The sequence below is a fragment of the Anarhichas minor genome, unplaced genomic scaffold (assembly GCF_050575085.1).
Source record: "Anarhichas minor isolate MPS153535 unplaced genomic scaffold, ASM5057508v1 ptg000024l, whole genome shotgun sequence".
In the NCBI taxonomy this organism is placed as follows: domain Eukaryota; kingdom Metazoa; phylum Chordata; class Actinopteri; order Perciformes; family Anarhichadidae; genus Anarhichas; species Anarhichas minor.
In genome coordinates this window covers 10,162,290-10,182,908 of record NW_027466470.1, presented here as the reverse complement: position 1 = coordinate 10,182,908, position 20,619 = coordinate 10,162,290, and the positions used below count along the sequence as shown (strand labels likewise).

The following is a 20,619-nucleotide window of genomic DNA, read 5'->3' as shown; positions in this document are numbered from 1 at the left end:
ATTATTAATATTACACGTGTTATTTTATAATAATGCTAATTTATTATTTTATAAAACTACTAGAAAACCAAATTGTTTATTAAAATAACCATCAATGTTATTATTTTTAACTGAATTCTTTACCGATAGACTTGTACGTCATCACAGTGAAATTTGATTGGTCCACTGCTCTTCTCCCTCGGCCTCTCAGCCAATCACGGGCCACCGTTTATAACGTGGCTGCCATTAGTCATAGGGCTATTGTGAACCGGAGGCTCGCGGCCCCACAATGCCAGGCGGGGGAGCCCCTCTCTCAGCTACACACCACAGCATCACCGCCTCGCCTCACTGACACACACACACACACACACACACACAAAAAGAGAAAAGGACAGAGAGGAGAGAGAAATGCAAAGGGATGTAAGATGGCAGAGCTACAAATGCTATTAGAGGAGGAAATCCCTGCCGGTAAAAGAGCTCTTGTAGAAAGCTACCAGAACCTGTCCAAGGTTGCGGAATACTGTGAAAACAATTATGTTCAGGTAAGAGACGCCTAAAACGGCCATTAAATTCGGTAACATTTTGCCAGCAATCTCCGTCGAGTCTGCGGTGCTTGTATGGTAACGTTAGAAGTGTAGTGAAACCACAGGGACAGGAAACGTTGGTCGGAACGGAAGGGATCCTCAAAACCGCTAGCTGCACGTAGTGGCCTCCTTCTTCTTCTCCTGGTGTAATGATTCATGGCTGTGATTTGGTATTTTCTCGCGGTTTACCGGAGCCGTGGTCTCGTTTGAAGGCTACTCGACGTGTTGGAAGCTGCTGGGGGGCTTACAGAGGGTGTGTCGTTGTTATGACCGAGTGGTTTTGTCACTGACTGCATTCTCTGATACCTGTGACACAATATATTTTATATATACACACACATGTAGACGTTAGCGTTAATTATCCTTGTTTCACGTGACTTGAACCCCCAAAAAGGCGTCATAACAGCATTATAAACGACTTAAATCTATAAAGAGCCATTGTACTCGTGCCAAGAAATAAATGTGACATTAGCAGAGCTGTAAGTGCCTCCTAATATTTTGTAGACGTTATTAACGTACGCTTAGTCACTTTAAACTCAGTATAACTGTAGCATATTGAGTAGAGCCCCTACTATAGAGATGTAGTCATTAACAGAGGAGCCAAGCATCTCTCAACTGTTAGCTTGCTTATTAGTGGATATATCATTATGTGGGTCAAGTCCTTAAAGACTTGGGGAAAAAACACAAGTCATTGAGGACTCAAGATGTGTAGATAAGCTACTCATGATGCTGAAAGTGCTGAAAACATGGCTGCAGAGCATGTCCCTGGATCATTTGCTTGTAATCAAATGCATGGTGCAGGTTAATGATAGGTGTGTCTGCTGCTTTTTGCATATACAGACTGAATGTTAAATCAGTGTCAGTCAGGAACAAGTAGTAATCAGAAGCAGTGGCTCTCAAACTGGGGACAAACCTGTAGGGACCATACAAGTTAGACTTATTGTTCTACTAATTTAATTGGACGTTTTGAAGAGAGTCAATATTACTAGCTATTTACCCACCAACAAAACAAAACGTATATCAGTTGTGTGAATGTTGGATGGTCTCCCTCAGACACAATCACAGTGATCCAACGTCTGTAGAATATTAAAACAATTGTTGGGATTTCCAGCCTGAAGAGTTCACTCACACTAAACTCTCATCACGCTGCTGCTTTGCCACAGTGAGAATGTATTAATTCAATGTATGATATATGTGAGATTGTGAGCTCACACCGCAGACCGTCACTATAGGTTCAATGGTCTGGTGTTAACAGCAGCGTCTGCTGACAGACCGGCACACACCAGAAACCCCACTGTGCTCCAGCATGGGGGGAATCTGGACTGTGTTGCTGAGAAAAGCCCACAGTTTGCCTTAATAACGCGTCGGATTCGCTTTTGCCTTGCTTGCCATCAGTAGGTTACACTCCACATACACAGCTCTGTGTTGGAGTGTGCTCGCCCCAACATCATTATGCCGAAAGCTACCCGAGAATTTGGACATTAAGCTCAAAGGTTGTGTTGTTAAGTAATTTAAGGTCTCACAGGTACAATTCAGTTGACAGTTTGAGAGGGAATGTCACGCTTCTGTGGCTGACATATTGATTCATACATGTTCACTTATGGATGTTTTACATTTCAGTAATTTGGGATTATCGTGTGGACATGAAATGATGATTTTGCCGGCTACATCTTGTCAGGAACACCAGGTTGATAGCTTGACCATTGTGTTCATAAACTCTACGGTGTGATGATGCTTCTATATCTATATCTATATATATATATGAAGATGCATGTACGCCGCTTCTCACGGAATAGTGATTTCTTCGGGGACATTAAAATCATTATCTACAATCCTGCATCTGAATCCACTTGACACAAACACAACAGGGAATTAGCAGTAAGCTGTGCAGTTCATTACAGCGTATGCTCCGGCTGTGAGCGGTAATATTAGACGTGCAATATGTTTCTGTAACACAGCTCTAAATTTAACGTTTTATAAATGCAGTTTACACGTTCACAGCATCAACCAGAATAGCATCATTTCTCAGAATACCACACTGCCAGCGATATGCCCTGATGTGTAAATCCACTCTTATTCTGAAAGAGTTTTATTTTTAGATGAGCAATGAAAAGCTGTCACCTACAAAATGATTGCTGATGAAAGCAGAACTCCGCTGTGTTGGTACCTTTCTTCAGGCCTTTGTACACTAAAATAGCAACTCTTTGGATGATATCGGTGTTAACACTGAAAAGTGCTGTTTTCGGATGATCCTTTGCTGCTATTTCTACGTAAATGGGTCCTAACATTTCGGCTTATTGAACAGTACTTTCATCATTTTCGAAGGTATCTGTTTCAGTTTTTGTTTCCACGATAAAGAAAAAGTTTTGTCCTTTCCACAAGCACATGTGTGAAGAAAGGGGTGTAGGATCGAAACTCATTCTGCTTAATATTTTCCCTGATGTCGAGCCGGCTAAAATCCCCCCCGTCAGCTCACATGAGACCCCTCTGACTCACTGCCGTTTCATTCATGACTCATGAGCTTCAGGATATTCCAGTATCAGACCTGGTGTTCGGTAGGATATGGCACTGTCAGCACTATGCATTGTTAAAGTTGAGTCTGGTGCTTAACACAAAAGACATTCCAAGTGGAGCCCTTACAAAAAGCCTTTTGTTGGCTTGATATGAAACACAATATCTCAAAGCAGGAGAAAGTGAGTAAGAGACAGAAAGAGAGAATCATAACGTGCATAACAAAGATTTAGGCAATTATTATGAAGGGTTTTCTATTCAGGATATTTTCAGACTTTTAAAAACGAATTTGATTCCGTTAGTAGTTTAAATCCCAGTTCACTCCGTTTCTTCTTCCATCTCCTTCTCATGCGAGCGTTGCACTTTGTTAAATATAACAGTGGGTGGCTAATGTTATCTATTATTTTTTTGTATTTCATTTTCACGGGGCTCATGAGAATAGTAAAATGCGAGGTGTTTTAGTAGTTTGTACGTGTCCTCGGAAAGACAAGTCAGCGTTTTCCTATAAGCTCAGGTATGAGGACCTGTTCCGGTCTCTGTGATAATGCTGAGTAAGCCGGTATTGTTTCCTCTTCAGAGATCAGCTGACCTGTTAGTACCACCAGACATCTGCAACAGAGATTGGTGCTGCAGGTGGGAAGGGGGGGGGGGGGTGTTTGAGACACACTTGTTGGCTTTAGAGTTAGATGTGAGGTTGATGTCACTCTCTCATATCTGTATGTTCATCTGTAAGTGTGAAACCAGAGTCACCAGAGGATTGGCTCAGCTTAGCATACAGATAGAAAACAGGTAGAGTGATTCAACACTTAACTTCCTGTGAAACCACAACTTCTTGTTACATTTCTGTTGTGCAATATGTTCTTAAGTGAGCATTGGAGATGCCGTTACGTAGGCTTAGTTCTTGTTTTTTTAAGAGAAAGTCAAGCTAGCCGTTTTCCCCCTACTTCCAGTTGTTATGCTAAGCTAAGCTTATTGATTTCTGCCCTCTGGCAACATACTTAATGCAGAGATATGAGCCTATATCCTAAAATATAAACATAGTAAGTAGCAAGTCATGCGCTGAAGTACTGAAATTGTTGTTGTTTTTGGGCTTTTGCTGAAAGTAGTTAGTTTAGCATGTGGTAGTCATTTTATGCACTAATTGAGGAATTTATTAATGAAAAAATAAAATCAGGATCAGAAAAAGGGATCAGTTATATTGACAGTAGTTGCTTGTTGTAATCCTGCTTCCAGTTTCCTGCAAAAGACTGGCAGTCTCCCTGTTGGACGGGTTCTCCGTGTGGCTGCATTTCCCCCGTTTCGTTTCCAAACTATAAATATGTCCGTTCAGTCCCTTTGCTATTTAAAGGCATCTACAAACAGATGGTTTGCGCAGCCGGGTGGATATTTGGGATCCCAGGAACAACGTCTTGGCATTCCCGCTCCCTTGGCTCAACTCCCACCATGCACCTGTCCCACTTTGTCCATCTGGGTTATTCGACAATTATTGTTGTCCAATTCCAGGCTGCTTTGGGTCCACAAAGTCATTCCCTCTGAGAATTATGAACTCTTGTTTCACTTCCCTTCAGATCTTAACGGGGCTTTTTTTGGAGCTTATGCACCTTACTTCCCTCTGCCAACTTCTCTATTTCCTCCCGCCCCCACTCATCCTTCCACTGACGTGTGTTTTCTCTTCCTCCCTTTCCTTCTTTTTCCTCTTTCTGCCAGGCTCAAGACAAGAAGAAGGCCCTGGAGGAGACCAAGGCCTACACCACCCAGTCTCTGGCCAGCGTGGCCTACCAGATCAACGCCTTAGCTAACAATGTGCTGCAGCTGCTGGACATCCAGGCCTCGCAACTGCGACGCATGGAGTCCTCCATCAACCACATCTCCCAGGTCAGGTACACACCACAGTGCTGGAAGACACTCCGACCCTATTGCATTCATGTAAATGCATAATGACCAGGGGCCTTTATTTACCTATCTGCAAGGAGAGCAAAGCCCTTTTTTTTTTTTTGACAAAAGCCTAAAATTACACTTTAGTGAATCTACATTTCCACACAAGACACGTGACACTCACCACCATCTTTCACCTCAAACAGAAGAACGGTTTATATTTACAAATTATTTCCATCCGTAATGAGGGACATTGATGGATCAAGGTGTGTTTTTTTGAGGATTGTCTTCTGAAGCTTAAACCTATTGGAGTAGAAAGCTGCTGGTATTATCCATAGTGTCATAGTGACGGGGACACAGTCGCACTTTAGAAAGACGGACAGACACGGTGGGGCCGTGGATCACGCTGGAGCTGCCAAACCTCCACAGCCCCTCTTCAGTCCCTCTTGCTTCATCAGCAGTCCTCTCTCTCTCCCCCCCCCCCCCCCCCCTCTCTCACCCGGCCACCCTGCTAGCAGTCAGCCAGTGAATGTCCCCCCCCCCCCCCCGTGTGCTGTCGGGGATGAAGTGAAATCCTGACGCCAGCCTCTCTCGCCTAGTTTAGCATGTTGAGCTTCCGCTTTACTCCACAGGCAGCAGGATGGAGTACAGTCGGGCGAAGTCTAATGAAGAACAACCAAAGTCTTTTTTATCCTTCTTTGAGCTGCTCGGCTGATACTTCTGCCTCGGGTACAATAGCTCTACAGGGACTTGTAACCACACTGGACAGAAACGCTTCAGCCAGTTTATAGTCACTTAACTATAGTCGGTACTGAGTCAACCAAGGGGGAGACTCACATCAGCCCCGGTCTATCCATCCTGTTTAAAATACTTCTTTTTCCACAGCAGTCATTTTGATTACTAAAGCAGTTAAAGCACAGGTGGAACTAATAACATTAACGATGGCTTCATGTCTTATGAGAGTACCAGTGAAGCCAATATGCACTACAGCTGCAGAACTGGTAAAGCTAACCAGATACAGCCTTCTTTAAAGTTATTTATTTATTTCCTAAAAGGTCTATGAGAGGTCCTATCATATCAAGATTCCTGTCCTTGAAAGTGTCTCAATGTAGAGATCTCTCACAGGTAGAGGAACGTTCATTTACTCTGAGCTGCCTCTCATACGGGTGCGTCCCCGGGGCTTTGATTCATTATTCTAGTGGCGATGCTTCCAAGAAATTACATTCTTATCTTGCTTGGTTGTGCCAGGTGTTTATTTTTTTGTGCTTCCCAAATTTCTGCCCCGAAAGAGTTAAAATGGGATTAGAAAGTAAAAGGTAGCCGAGCACTTGCTGCCAAATCCCAAACCCCCGCCTCTGTAGGATTTAAACGCTGCAGAGGAGGCTGTCACAACGTTCGACCAGAAATGCCACGAAATGCAAAACCACAGCGGGTTTAGTAAAAGCAGAGCGGCTCCCCCCCCCCCCCCCCCAAAGCAGCGTGAGGGATTGTGTTGCGATAGCAAACACAAGTACCTTCCCATAAGTCTCTTCACTCCTCTTTTCTATTTCCTTGAGTCCCGCTGATTTGTCGTTTGTTTTCTGATTCATCCGATCCTTATTTCTCTGAAGTAGTCCTAACTCATCAGCTCAATCACACACCTGCGTCTCCATCTGCTCCATTCCAACTGGCCAAATCCTCTCAAGTGCAGGATGTATCGAGTTATATCGGAGGGTAAAATTCAAAAAAAGGATATTGACACTGTTGCGGGAAACTTGTGAGGTTTCATTCATAACTCCAGAATATTATGTCTACTGTCGAACTGGCTGAATTTGTAGACGTGTTACTGAGCCGCGTACGAGATCATTGATGCATGAACTCACCGACACGCCTCGTAGTTTCAATACAGACTGCATCATATTTTCCTCAAGCCAATAACGATTCAGCAAGAGTACACAAACATGTACAAGTTGTTTCAACTGCACTGCAGAGACCAATCCTTTTGCTAAAGTACAGATCTAGAGATGTGGAGCCAGTAGTGGAAGTTACTGCGGTGCCATCTGCTCACAGAAACACACTGCAGTGGTTGAGCAGACATCCAGATGTTTAATGGAGTAAAGATGTTACAAAAGACAATTAGACTGAGAGAGCACAGAGGTCCGTCATCAAGGATTAGGTAACAGCTACTATGTGTCATAAAGACACAAAACTTTGTGTTCAGTAATGCATGTGGAGAGGAAACAGAGACCAGTCATCAGCTGCAGATGTGCACCGTGCTTGCTGCACTGCTGCTTCAACTGTTCCTCATTGTCGAGAGTAACTCTGGATGCTTCTTTAATGTTATTACAGTACAGACACAAGATGGGTTGTGACAGTTTCGTAAAAGTGTCTATTTTAAATCTAGAAACTGAAAATGTTCTCAGCGTCTGTCCCATCCCCACTTTACTTTCTTCTTCCATTTATTTTTGATCATGACAGCCCAACAGAATCAGCTCCTAGTTTCACATTACAGTAATTTATCTCGGCGCCCTTCGGAGTTTTGTTCTCGCTTTCTCTAATCTGCGCTCCACCTCTACTCGCCCGTCACTGGCAGGAAATAGGCGTGTCTTTTTTCTTTTTTTTTTTCTTTCTTACTTCCCAGCCGAAGCTGGGCGTGTCGCCTCAGTTTCCTCTCCTAAAAAAAGAGCCTAGCATGTCCTCCCCAGAGAGAGGCGGTGGCTGAGCGGTGATTGATGAGTGACCTTGTTGCTGTCTGGGACTCTTTCACACACACACACACACACACACACACACACACACACACACATAATAACCAAACATCTACTTCCAAAACATGCCCTCACATATACCTAAATGAACACACACTTGTGTTTATGTTTTAGTTTAATATCAAATTAGTCTCCTTGACAATCAATGCTCAGATGCAGGGCTAGGTACACTATGTAGAGTATGATTAACAACATTCATGGATTCATGTGTGTCCTTTAAAACACTCGTCAGCGCTTTTCTCCCAAGCGTGACCTCATATTCCTGAGATAAAGCCGTCCGTCCTTCCCCACGTTTCGTTTAGCTTCCCCCTCCTTTAATCCCTCAATCATTCAAGTTTCATCTATCATTCATAAATTAAAGAGCCAGTGATAAGACCTGCTGTGAACGGGTGCTGCGAGCGATAACGACCGTAATCGCGGAAGAAACGGAGGTCGCTGGTATTTTCAGTTGCGAGAGGTTAGAGGAGAGCGTCGTCAAACGGGCCCCAGGGTGTCGGTCAACGGAGCAGAGTGGGTCAGGAGGAGTTCTGAGGATAGACCGAGAGTGTGTGTGTGTGTCCAAGCAGTGGGAGGTCGGAGGATTTAATAATGATAAACTGGCTGGATTTCTAAACTATCATTACTTTGATAATCTTCTTTTACACACACACACATGTTAATTTAGTTTCTCTCTGTTGATAACCGATGTCACACAACGGTGGACTCAATCAAGGTATGAAACAACTAAGTGTAGCAGGAAGCAGCAATTGTTCCTGCAAATAATTCTCATATAAAACACTCGAGTATTGACTCGGTCTCAAAAAATATAAATACACAAATTATATATATTTTAATAATAAATATGCTAAAATAAAAAGATGGGAGCGATTCCCGTCAGGTGTTCTTATTTCAAACGGGGCCATGTTCTTTCTGTCGCAGTCATTTTAGGACGGGTTCAGAAATATATTTAAAAAAAACATATTTTACAATAAAATCTCACCGGGGAGGTGAGGTGATTCTGCCCCCTGAGCTCCTGGGAGGCTTTTAATGTGAAACAGACGGAGGAAGTATTGGGTTTGCATTAAAAGCAAATAAGTGCAACAGGCACAGGGATCAAATCTCTCTCTCTCTCTACAAAACAGGGGGAACGTATAAATCATATATGCCTGTTATGTCTAAAACACATGCAATACGTTTGGATCATTTTGAGCATTTGAAACATGAAGAGTAAACCCTCAAAGTCTGTTGTACCCCACCACTCATGTCCTCCCTCGTTTCTCACCTCCTGCAGACGGTGGACATCCACAAGGAGAAGGTGGCCCGTCGAGAGATCGGCATCCTGACCACCAATAAGAACACCGCACGCACGCACAAGATCATCGCGCCCGGCAACATGGAGCGGCCGGTGCGCTACATCCGAAAGCCCATCGACTACACGCTGCTGGATGACGTGGGACACGGCGTCAAAGTAAGACAGATATTGGTCATTTTGTCAAAAATGCATTCCTCACACCAGACTCATTTACTCGCATTAAGAGGACCCTGGTTTCTGTACACTTCCACACTGTTCTCGCTTCACCACAACCAGTGTTGCAGCTAAATCCCAAAGCCATTACTTTGTTGTAGCATCCTGATTTCCAGTGATAATCAATTTCGCTGGACAGGGAAGCACATACTTAGTCGAGTTCACACTTTCCACTTTCATGTGAACAAGCTTGACTGTCTCTCCTCCACTCACACTGCAAGCCGATCAATACGCTGGCCTTTCAGTTAATTAAGTCCAGACACACCTAGAAATGTATCAGACAGAATGATGTGGGAAGTGGGTAGCTGACTGTGGCTGAAAAGAAAATCTGTTTCGTTCACGCCCATTAACATCGTCCTAGTGTGAGTAGAAGAGACGTGTTGGCCAAGTGCTGCACGCCATCACATCCTCTATTGAACTGTGGGAAAATATTCTTTCAACCCTCTTCCGGCTCCTTCTTAAATTTTTCATTCTCTCTCTCTCCCCATGATCCATCTTGCCGTCGCCCCTCTTCTTCTCCTCTTTTATGTGACGTTGTGTGTGTTTTTGCTTGTGTGTGAGTTTGTATACACACACACACACACACACACAGTTATGGGCATTGATTGCTGGTGTCCCACATTTCCGCAGCTTGTTTGAGTTCATCCCTCTCTCCCCCTGTCTGTCTCTGTTGAGATAGCGGCTGTCTGCGGATTTTTCAAACATCCGCTGATTCCAATTGAAAGCGCCAGTGTTTCCTCCTGCGAGAGCTGGCTCACACTGACACCAATTTGGCATCGGTCCGCTATGCAAATGAAGCATCATTCATGGATGCTGCGGATGATGGATCTCTGCAGAAATCACTCAGTGCAGATGCTGGAACATGTGCGAGCTTTCTTTCTCCCCCTTTTCAGTTATACCTGTGTAGAGAAGAAAACAGTTTAAGCTGCCACCACTAAAACTACATTACCCAGAGGTGTGTCGAGTCACTCATTTCAGGAGTCTACCTTTGGGGAGGACCGTTTGATTTAGTGGAGTTTAGATATTTTGATGAGGGTTAGATAAACAATTTTATGCTTTAAGAAAAAGGTTGTAGACTCCCTGGCTACTAGTCCATTTCTGTCTGTGTGTGTGTGTGTGTGGCTACATTTTTGTTCATGGACAGAAATGCATAATATCCCATTCCACATTTTTCTCGCAGAACTCTGTCTGTCTGTCTCTGTCTCTCTGTCTGTCTCTCTCCCTCTCTCACTCTGTCTGTCTGTCTCTCTCCCTCTCTCACTCTGTCTGTCTGTCTCTCTCACTCTCTCTCTCTCTCTCTCTCTCTCTCTCTCTCGCATGTTTGTGAATAATTCAGAGGGATTGATATCATTTCACACTCACTACTGCATCCCACAGAGACAGACGGATAGATGGTTTGTTGTTAATGGTGAGTTCATACTTCGTGGGGGAAATGGCAGCTTATTATTACTCCATCGTTACAGCCTATTTCCTCATCGTAGTGGTGGACCGGGATCATCACCCTTCTGATTTTCCTCCACATAACTAGAGGAAGTCACACATGGATAGATGGAAAGTCCGACTCGAGCATGGAAAGACCCCGTTCACACATTTACGGATGACTGTGCTCACCCCTCCACCTTAACAGCCTTTACTGGCACCACTGCCAGTTACCAGGGTGACATCGTCTTCGACCACATTACAGTCTGAACATCTCACAGCTGTTATTTATGACCTTGTTGTGCTTTACTGCCCGGGTTTCTTCTTCTTGCAACACTTAAAACGCCATGTAGCTCAGGCACTGCTCATTATTGTCTCGCGATTTAAGTGATTCCAGTTCTGATTACGGTCCATAACACAAGTCTAAACACTGACACACACTCACACACACACACACACACACACAGGGTTGGTGAGTAGTTTCACTATGTGTCAGTGGTGGTATCACCTTTTTCTGCTCCTTTTTTTGTCAGTACAAAAGGAAGTTATTTTTTCCTCTTCGTTGGGTAAAACCTAATTTGGGTTGTTTGGTGGGTTTCTAGCAGGCAGGTGACTGACGTCATGGAACAATAATTATGGTGATTTTGGGCTCAGGGAAATGAGCAAGCTTTGAGTTATTTTCTGACATTTTGTAAACTAAACAGATTAAATAATAATTAAAAAAGCATCACCAGCTTCAGCCCTAAATGTGCTAGAACCTGTTAATGTTGCATTAAATAATATTAGATTACGTCATTTAAGACAACGGCAATTTGGCTTTTATTGACATTAGAAATGTATAATTCAGTGTTATTAAATCACCAGAGGAAAATAATATTAGTCTAAATTAATGAACACTGATTGCTGTAATTCATCTTTGCCCAGTGTGTTGACGTTGGTAGCTTGAAAAGCTGCTATATTTCCCCAAGCTTTTCACACACACACATACGCACACATTCACACATACTGGCAACTGACGTAAACATCACACATTAGAAAGGAAGAGACCCTCGACTCAAACATCATGTTTTCAGTATGTGTTCATTCGGCCAGCTGGTCAGTTCAAACCACGTGAGTCTCGGGGCAAAATGTTTCATTAGATTCTAGATTTCTCTACCGTCTTATATATTATTCATGATGCTCTTCTTAAATGTTATATACCGTTTATAAATATGTACAGTATTAATTATGAATACATGGGGCTCCTGCATACTGCTTAAATATCCCACTTGCTTTCACTAAACTCACTTTAACCATTAACCGATGAGCATATCTTGTTTTCTGTCTTCCTTCTTGCCTGCTTGCTCTCAGTGGCTTAAGGCCAAGGTAAGAGATGGATGTCTTTCTCTTATTTTTCTTTCATTTGTAAAAAACATATACATGAATTTTAGATTTTGATAACCTGGAATTAAGTTTTCATTGAACAAAAGTGATTCCATGAAATAGCTGATTTATTACGATGCTACAAAGCAGCGTCATTACACCGACTGTGTCTCTTGTTTCCTGTTGTCGCCATTGATTCACTTTAATTAACTTAATTGACCTTTTTCAACTTAACTGTTGCGAGTATAAACCCGGTGTGAAATTCTACCATGAATATACTTTAGCGTCAACTCTATATGTATGTTACAGTAAATGCAGAAACATGGTAACAGGAGATATGAAATATTATATTTGATATTTACAGTAATTACCCGTAACACATGTTCCTATCTCCTGTTATATCCTCATCCATTTACAGAGAGACATCCACAGAGGCAGCCAGTCACCTACATAGTGCTGCCTTCTGTTCCCTTTGCCCCTTCATGTCTCTCTTCATGTCTTTATATGGACACAAAAAAAAAAAGCCTTTGTGCCAGTGTTTCTCCAAAAAATGTATCATTGGAACAAAATTCAAGTTTGTCTTAGTTCTTATATTAAGTGACTCCTCAGCCTAAATATTAATTGGCAGGAGAAACACTGGTGTCAGCACCTCAGATTATACAAAAATAATGTTTTAACTTCTCTTTGCTCCTCTAGCAACATGGGAACAATGCAGCAGGAAGAGGAGGGACACTTTCCAGGACCACCCCACCCTCACAGAAACCCCCAAGCCCCCCCATGGCTGGTCGTGGCACCCTGGGGTAAGAACATACAGCCGTGGTAGTAGTTTTAAAATATATGTATTCTGTGTATGTGTATTCTTGCACAAACAGAAATAAATACGTTCGCGGTATAGGCCCTCTGGACCATTACACCATTACATCTTTTATATGTTAATACTGTCAGTTTGAGACTATTCCTACATTACACAGTGGTTGTCATAAACACCAGGACCCACCCGATGTTCCATAAACAATGTCTGTAAAAGCCCAAAGTAGCTCCTCTCACTTCATGAAAACACTGAGAAGTAACTGCGTCCACTTTGGCTGTGTTTATCTGTGCCCAGGCGTAACACTCCCTACAAGACCCTGGAGCCGGTGAAGCCTCCGGTGGTGCCCAACGACTACATGACGAGCCCGGCCCGACTGGGCAACCAGCACAGCCCCGCACGCACAGCCTCGCTCAACCAGAGGCCCAGGACACACAGGTAATCCCGGGAGTGAATGCAGTGCTGCAAAGCTGTAATAATAATAAACCGATGTCTCTGTTCTACTTAAGTGACCCGGTATGACAGTGAGTCAGCATGCACAAAAGGCCCCTTTCACAGCAGCCATTTTGACTTGTCATAGCAGGGTAAACACAGGTGCAATTGATAAAAAGATAATTATGGTCCCATTGTATTTAGTGTGAGCCAGCATACACAATACCAGGCCGTAACAGGGCCATAATTAATCCTATTAATTACACCTTTGTTAACCCTGCTATGACAGCTTGATGTAATTCAGCCATCATTTATTTAATTATTTATAACCGTGCGTTTCCTACTGTGGTATGTCAACATGTCTGTGTTTGTGACAAAGGCCTGTTGCCTGTGACTTACTTCACTAAAGGCTCTACACACCACACTTCATTCACTCCCACAGGTGCTTCAGATAAAAGCTAATTAGACCTCTCCTCAACGCTGTGTGTGCTTAGTTGATTGAAATCCACACTTAATCCCGAGAGGACACCTGTGTATCTTTTGATCTTCAACTGCTCAGTTTATCGCTGTACTCGCTTGATAACTTTATAGTCTTAGCTTGTGTATTTTCTTGTTTTTACTTTGACCATCCTAGTCATTGTTATCAGTACAGACCCATGTGGCTGGAGCACCAATACGTCCATCCATTATACCCATGTATCCACAACAGCACAGTGTCAGTGCACCAGATTACTGGTGCTAGCGTTTGCTAAAATAAAGACTACATTTCCAATTAAAATATTGTCTGTTTTAATATCAGCAGCTAACTAAAGCTATTACATAGAGCATAGAGTTCAGCATGGCATTCAACTTTTATCTCTATTTCTTGCTCATGATAACTACACTAATATTTCAAATTAAAAGCAATAGCAATAGCAATTTATACAACATTCCTGCATCTAAAGGCGAAGTGTAATTACTTTTAGTCTGAGCTTTACAGATTTGATCGTGGTTCTTTATGCCTTCCAAACAAGCCTTGGCTCTCGTGTTGTTTTTTCATACACTGTGTAACTGCAAATGTGACTGTGTGCTCCCGAAATCTGTGCCCAGTATTCATGTGCGAATGTGCCAGACGGCGCATTCGCAGAACTGTGAATATGTTGCCACAGCGACGATGATGTTGTTGTGACAGAGTGACATGTGAGAGAGTAATGATGGGATGTCAAAACTCTTGTCATGTAAATTAAGTTTGTCACACGCACACATCCTCTGATGATCGCCATAAAGACTCTTTCTAACTCCGTCTGCAGTGGCAGCAGTGGTGGTAGCGGCAGCAGGGAGAACAGCGGAGGCAGTGGAGGCGGTATTCCACTGGCAGTTCCCACCCCCTCCCCTCCCAGTATGGGCCAAGGTGAGTCTCAGCAGCCGTACTCTAACTGCCCATCACAGATGTACACAGTGACGACTCACTGCTGGTTACAGTAATATTGTATTTGTAGGCTCGGTTTGTCCCTGTGTGTCACTTGTCCTCTTTATGCACACAGTCACATTCAAAATCAGAGAAAAATGATTAGCATTTAGCTTTATTCAGGCCTTAACTTAGTGTTTCAGCTTGTATAAAATACCTATGAGGAAACATTGCAGGTACACAGATTATTGTAAAGGTATCGTCTTATGATCAGGTTTTTCAGTTTTTTCTCAAACATACATTAAATATATACAGAATAAAGTACTTTTCAGGCAAATGTTTGCATCTTGCAGGAAGCAAAGGAAGAACATTAGGACAGGGGGCAACAAATATTAAAGTGGTTAAGAAAAAGGTTTTTATTGTACTGTTTTTTTAATGTTTATTTTTATTTATTTATTTAGTGTAAGTAAACTGAATTTAAATGCTCTCATCATAGCAGCAACCTATTATTTTTTTCTCACATTCTGCATGGAAATATACTGAAAATGAATGCATACTATTAACACTTCACCCTCTCCTGTCCTGCAGTGGTGACATCCTCTGCCTCGGTGCCCCAGGGCCCCGGCTTAGGTCCCATACCCATGTCCCAGTTCGGCACCATCTCCCGCCAGATCTCCCGTCACAACTCTTCCACCACCTCCTCGGCCTCCATGGTGTCGGCCACCGGCACCTACCGCCGCGCACCCTCCGTCTCTTCCCAGCAGCCCCACATCAACGGGGGTCCTGCCTACCCACAGAACTCAGGTAACTAATAAAACGTCATCATTAATGTAAGCTTGTAGATGGTCTGCTTTACGAGATGGTTGGTGCGTAGGAATAGACTTGTCTGACATGATGGAACTCAGTCATACAGGATGTATAAAGAAGAGAGGAAGCTTGTATTTTACTGTCCGTTCTTGGCAGTCGTGCGCTTTGACTCCACAATCTATAATTATGTGAAACTGCAAAAAAAAAAACGATCCTCTGGGTCTAAAAGATATGCTTGGGCTAGCCCTTCCAGAGGCTAATGAAAATGAATGATGAACCATAATTACTGAAGTCAGGGTATGTTGAAACCTTCCCACCTCACCACTGCTGTGCAGAGCGTTTCATTACCGTGAGTTATGACTTCATCACTTTAGTCAGCCGGAGAAGGCTTCTTGTTCAGGAGAGACAGGCAGGCAGGCGGGAGGCATTTCAGGGCAGCATACACATAAATAGCTGCGAGACAAGGGGAAACCCAGGACATATGCATATTTTCTTGTCAGAAGACATAATTTATTTTGGCAGCCATCACTCCGAGCCATTCTCATCTAATGGCTTCTCTCCCTCAAAGGACAAGCATCTTCCTTGGCACAGACGGAGGAGGCTGTTTGTCTTGTCTGGGAGGAGAGAGACAATGATGCAGAGCTGCATCGACCAGGGTCTGTAACTGGGTCAGCATACGATCTCCGTAATGTCTACTCATTGAAATTTAATTCAAGTGAAATATACATTTTTGGATTTCTGCTGAATGTAGTGGAAGCCTTATAGCAGGGGGAAAAAGGCTAGTTAGAGTATGAGGGAGTTCATTGATCTCTCGGGGGCGTAGCTGTGGATGGATGTGGAATAACATTACTGCCCACATTACTGCCCAGCGAGTTCACAGACGCCTTTTCCATTACATGTGATTTACGAGTCAGACCTGGCGTGCGCTCGTGTGACATCATGTCTTTGTCAGTGAGGAAAGCTGTGTTTGTCTGTTTGTTTATCTCCTTTTTAAAAAAAGCAAAAAGCCTCATTAGGCAGATGATGGAGATTGTGTGGATGCTAGACTGTTCAGTGAAGGGTGGACTAAATGTAGCACTTGATCCAGACATACCACTCTAATTTAGCATTTAATCAGATCAGATACAGATGCTGCAGCTCTACCTGTAAATGCTTTTTTTTACGAACACACACACGCCTTGTTATTCCCACCACACAGCCCCTGAGCTGCCACCTTGCCACCGTCATGTCTTTAGGTCCGTGTCGGGCTCTGCAGCTCGTTCTCCGTAGCAGCAACATGTTGCTAGCTACAGCCTTTCTGCTCTTGATGTGAATCGGATGCTGATGAGGTAGATTTCCAGACCGAGATGAGACGAATGCCTCCTTAAGCCTAGCTTGAAAAACGCAGCACACAAAAGAACAATGATTGGAAAATGTGTAAATGAGTTGCTCAGCAATGCTTTCTGCACTGTTTCGCTCACTCAGCAGCTTTTTTTTGTTTTCTTAAGTGCACCTCTCTTTCTCCATTTGGACTTTATCTCCTCTGCTATGTCTGTTTGCTCTTCCCTTGACATTGTCTGTCTCCCTGTGCACCACCTCCATCTCCCTCTCTGTCGCTCTGCTGCTTTGTCTGCCTCTCTGGGTGTTGCTGCTCCAGTGTCTGTGGCTCCTCCGCCTCCTCCTCCAATGGTCCAGCTGACCCCACAGATCCCTCTGACCGGCTTTGTTGCCAGAATGCAGGAGAGCAGTAAGTAGAAAGTCCATTTAAAAACATGCACGTGCACTGAGTTAAGCAGATACACATGTGTGAGTTCAATTAAACCCATTATAGATCACACACACACACACACACACACACACACACACACACACACACACACACACACACACTCACTTGTGCACATACAGGCTGTGCGTTTCCAAAAATCTCAAATAGTCTATTTTAGGTCCCCATTAACATACATAGAGAGACACCTTTCATCACATCTCTTATCAATGCTCTGAAACAGCCTCTACATCCACACGCAGCCTCACTTCTACACTCTTCTCTGTGGCTCGCTACACTCGGCACACCTTCCCGTGCACTGTATTTGGGGTCTGGGGGGGGGGGCTGTCTGTTGCCATGGTGATGGATCACGGAAAGCGTGCGTCCCGTTCCTCATGTCCACCGATGAGAGAGAATGTGACCCGATGCCGTGTCCTGATTCACCGTCTGCCTGTGTGGAGAAATGCAGCGGCGTAGCGATCCAACTGTCTGTGTTGGTCTGGTGATGCAGACTGCCGGCCTGCTACACTGCTGGATATGAGTCATACAAAGAATGGATTATTTACATACTTATGGTCTTAGACCGTTAAATATTCTGATATAAAGGACTGTGAACCTATATCCATTAAGCTTTCTTTTCCTTTTATTCTTCTAAGCAGACCGAGGCACACAGGAAGTGCAGCATGTCACAGGTCCCACCAGAAACAAGGGATTAATATGTAAATAAAAGAAGAAGGCTCGTTAGTATGACCAGCGATAGCCACCCGCCTGACTGAACAGACAAAGAGGGTCTCAGTAATGTCTTAACAAGTCATCCACCGTGAAGAAATATCCAAACAATAAGCCAAGAAATGCTGATCTCATATATAATCACTTGAAACACAAGCTTTTCAAATTGTAATTTACTATTGATACAGTCAGATATAGTCCCCGCCAACTGTAACGTATGCTGTGTTTACACACACCTTAAAGGGCCGGTGGACTGGACTTATAAAATGCAAGACAGCTTTTGTTATATTGTGAAGCATTTTCAGCTCTTAATGCTTAAAAAGATTAGAAGTCAGTTGTTAGACCGGTGGAGAAAAAAGGGTACGTAAGCAGTTCTCTGGTGCGTTATTGCAGTTTGTTTAATTCAAGAGCCGGCTTATGAATTAGTTAGACGAGGAGGTTCAGTTTTTCTTTCATCTCTGGACATGAATGTGTTTAAAAGACTGTAGCAGCTGCAGCGGTGGAAGAGTGTCGGGACCAAGTCAGGCTTTTCTCACGCTTAATGAATGGTGTGAGTTATTAAGCCAGTCAGAGATGCGGATGATGAACCTTTAGCCTTCAGACACAGAAGCACACCGACTGTGTGAGTAAATACTCAAAACTGACTCCAGGAAATATTCAGGCTGCATGCTTCTAATGCCGCTGCTCATTTCTCAGGGGACAAAACTAAAATACACATCCTACAAGTTTGTGAATGGAGGCCATCGTAAAAATAAATAGGAAGAGGCTTTAAAAACATCTGAAACATCCTTTTTATGCACAATAAGTAAAACAACATGCCGTAAGTTCAAAAATATATAGTAGATAGCCGTTGAAAATTGAAAACAACATTTAGAACTTCATGTTAGGAAATAGAATGTACAAAAAATATAACTGAAGTAGTAGTAGTAGTAGTAGTGGTGGTGGTGGTAGTAGTAGTTGAAGCTGTAGGATGACATACTAAATAGCAGAAATGACCCTAAGCTGCCCTCTAGTGAACATTTAAATGCATAAGTCTCCACAGTAACCGGGTTCATAAAGGTTTCTGTCGGCCAACATGATGGCTGTCAATATGGAAACATTCATTTAACAATATGTATGTAAGTTTAAAGTCCCGTTGTCCCTCTTCACAGTGACATTTTTTGTTGCAAAAAAAATAGTTACAGAATCAAAAAATAGAATAAATAAAAGACAGCCATTTTGAAATCGGCTGCAGTGACGGATGAGATCAGCAGAGCAAACACGTTATCTGTGCACTCCTTTTTCCTCTTGCTTATTGTCTCACATGATTTTCTTCTCCTCCGCTCTCCGTCCTCCTTCAGTAACAGACAGCCCCGCCCCGCCTCCTCCGCCTCCCCCAGAGGACATGGGTGTGTTTGAGGAGCCCTCTCCCCCTCCTCCTCCCCCACCTGTGGACTATGAGGAAGAGGAGGCCGCGGTGGTCCATTACAGCGACCCCTACGCTGACGGAGACCCCCTCTGGGCCCCCAAGGTTTATTTAGAGAAAGGTTAGTGGCAGCTTTCCACTTTTCTTCTACAAAACTGACTTTCTTACTGAAAAAAAACACTCAACTTAATGTTCGTTTACATTTTTGTAAACGATAACTTTTGTTGATTTTTTTATTTATTTTTTCCTCCAGTTGTGGCCATCTATGACTACAGCAAGGACAAGGAGGATGAGCTGTCCTTCATGGAGGGAGCCATCATCTACATAATCAAGAAGAACGATGACGGCTGGTATGAAGGTGTCGCTAACGGCGTCACCGGACTCTTCCCAGGAAACTACGTGGAGTCGATCATGCACTATGCTGACTAAACACAAAAAAACACACCCAGAATGGCACTGCAAGTTTTGAGCGGCGGTGAAACCGCGAGGATGTACAGATGTTTTGCAGTCCAGTGATTGCGGTTCATGAATGAAGTGCCATGGTGGATTTTTCAAATGCTTTTCATTTTTTTGCGGGCGGGGGGGGGGGGGGGGGGGGGCTTGTGCTTGCACGGTTTTGTCATGCTCCCAAAAAAAAAACACACAAAAAATGTGTCGCACAAAGACGGGGGGGTGCTGAAGCTTTGGACTGGGGTCTGTTAGTTTACACTGTGGACGAAAGGGAGGCGACGAAGGCCTTTCTGCTGCCGCTGGTACACCCGCGTAGGTCGGCAGCACTTCTCAAACTTTTAACACGTCACATTTTGCCTCGCGAGACATTACGGAGTAATTTCAAAACAATGCCAAGTAAATCTAGATTGAGTGGTTTAGTGTATATGCAGCCAGTATTTCCAGTACGCAGTAGATCCAGACAGTGAAGTATTAGTATGATTTCATGAGGCAGTGTAGCTCCCACTCCTTTATTTGCACTGTAGACCAGCAGACCGACCGTTCCCTCCTTTCAAAAAACATCCATCATACCTTACAAAAAACAACAACCCGAAAAGGACAAACAGACATCAACAAGTGCATTAGGACACGACTGAATGTTTGATGCCGTCGATGTCCAAATCACAAGATGTTTAAGAGGCAACAAAAGCAACCTCGAGTTGTGTATTTACTATGCTCTGTGTATGTGGGGCTGCTGTCAACAAAGGGTCAACTGAGTGTATAGAATGCATTACAAAAAAAAAAAAAAAAAAAGACGACCGCTTCTTCTTTCTGTTCTCTTGTATATAAACTGTGACGTGAGAAGCTGCCAGTACAGTACATTTGTCAGTTGCTGTG

At 43.4% G+C, this 20,619-nt stretch overlaps 1 protein-coding gene across 3 annotated transcripts; it reads left to right on the top strand.

The window, feature by feature from the left end:
- Window positions 1–291: 291 nt before the first annotated feature.
- On the top strand, window positions 292–19,885 carry LOC142956300 (abl interactor 1-like). 3 transcript variants are annotated; one of them, XM_076097823.1, is made up of 10 exons: window positions 295–521; window positions 4,782–4,949; window positions 8,967–9,143; window positions 12,678–12,781; window positions 13,087–13,227; window positions 14,511–14,611; window positions 15,197–15,412; window positions 17,052–17,141; window positions 19,229–19,414; window positions 19,547–19,885. In XM_076097823.1, exons 1-10 carry the CDS (start codon window positions 405–407, stop codon window positions 19,720–19,722), a joined length of 1,476 nt encoding a protein of 491 aa, XP_075953938.1. In that variant the 5' UTR covers window positions 295–404; the 3' UTR covers window positions 19,723–19,885. The 3 variants fall into 3 exon arrangements, with proteins under 3 accessions (XP_075953937.1, XP_075953938.1, XP_075953936.1); XM_076097821.1 differs by lacking the exon at window positions 17,052–17,141 and having other exon boundaries at window positions 298–521; XM_076097822.1 differs by lacking the exons at window positions 19,229–19,414; window positions 19,547–19,885 and having other exon boundaries at window positions 292–521; window positions 15,984–17,082.
- Window positions 19,886–20,619: the final 734 nt, after the last annotated feature.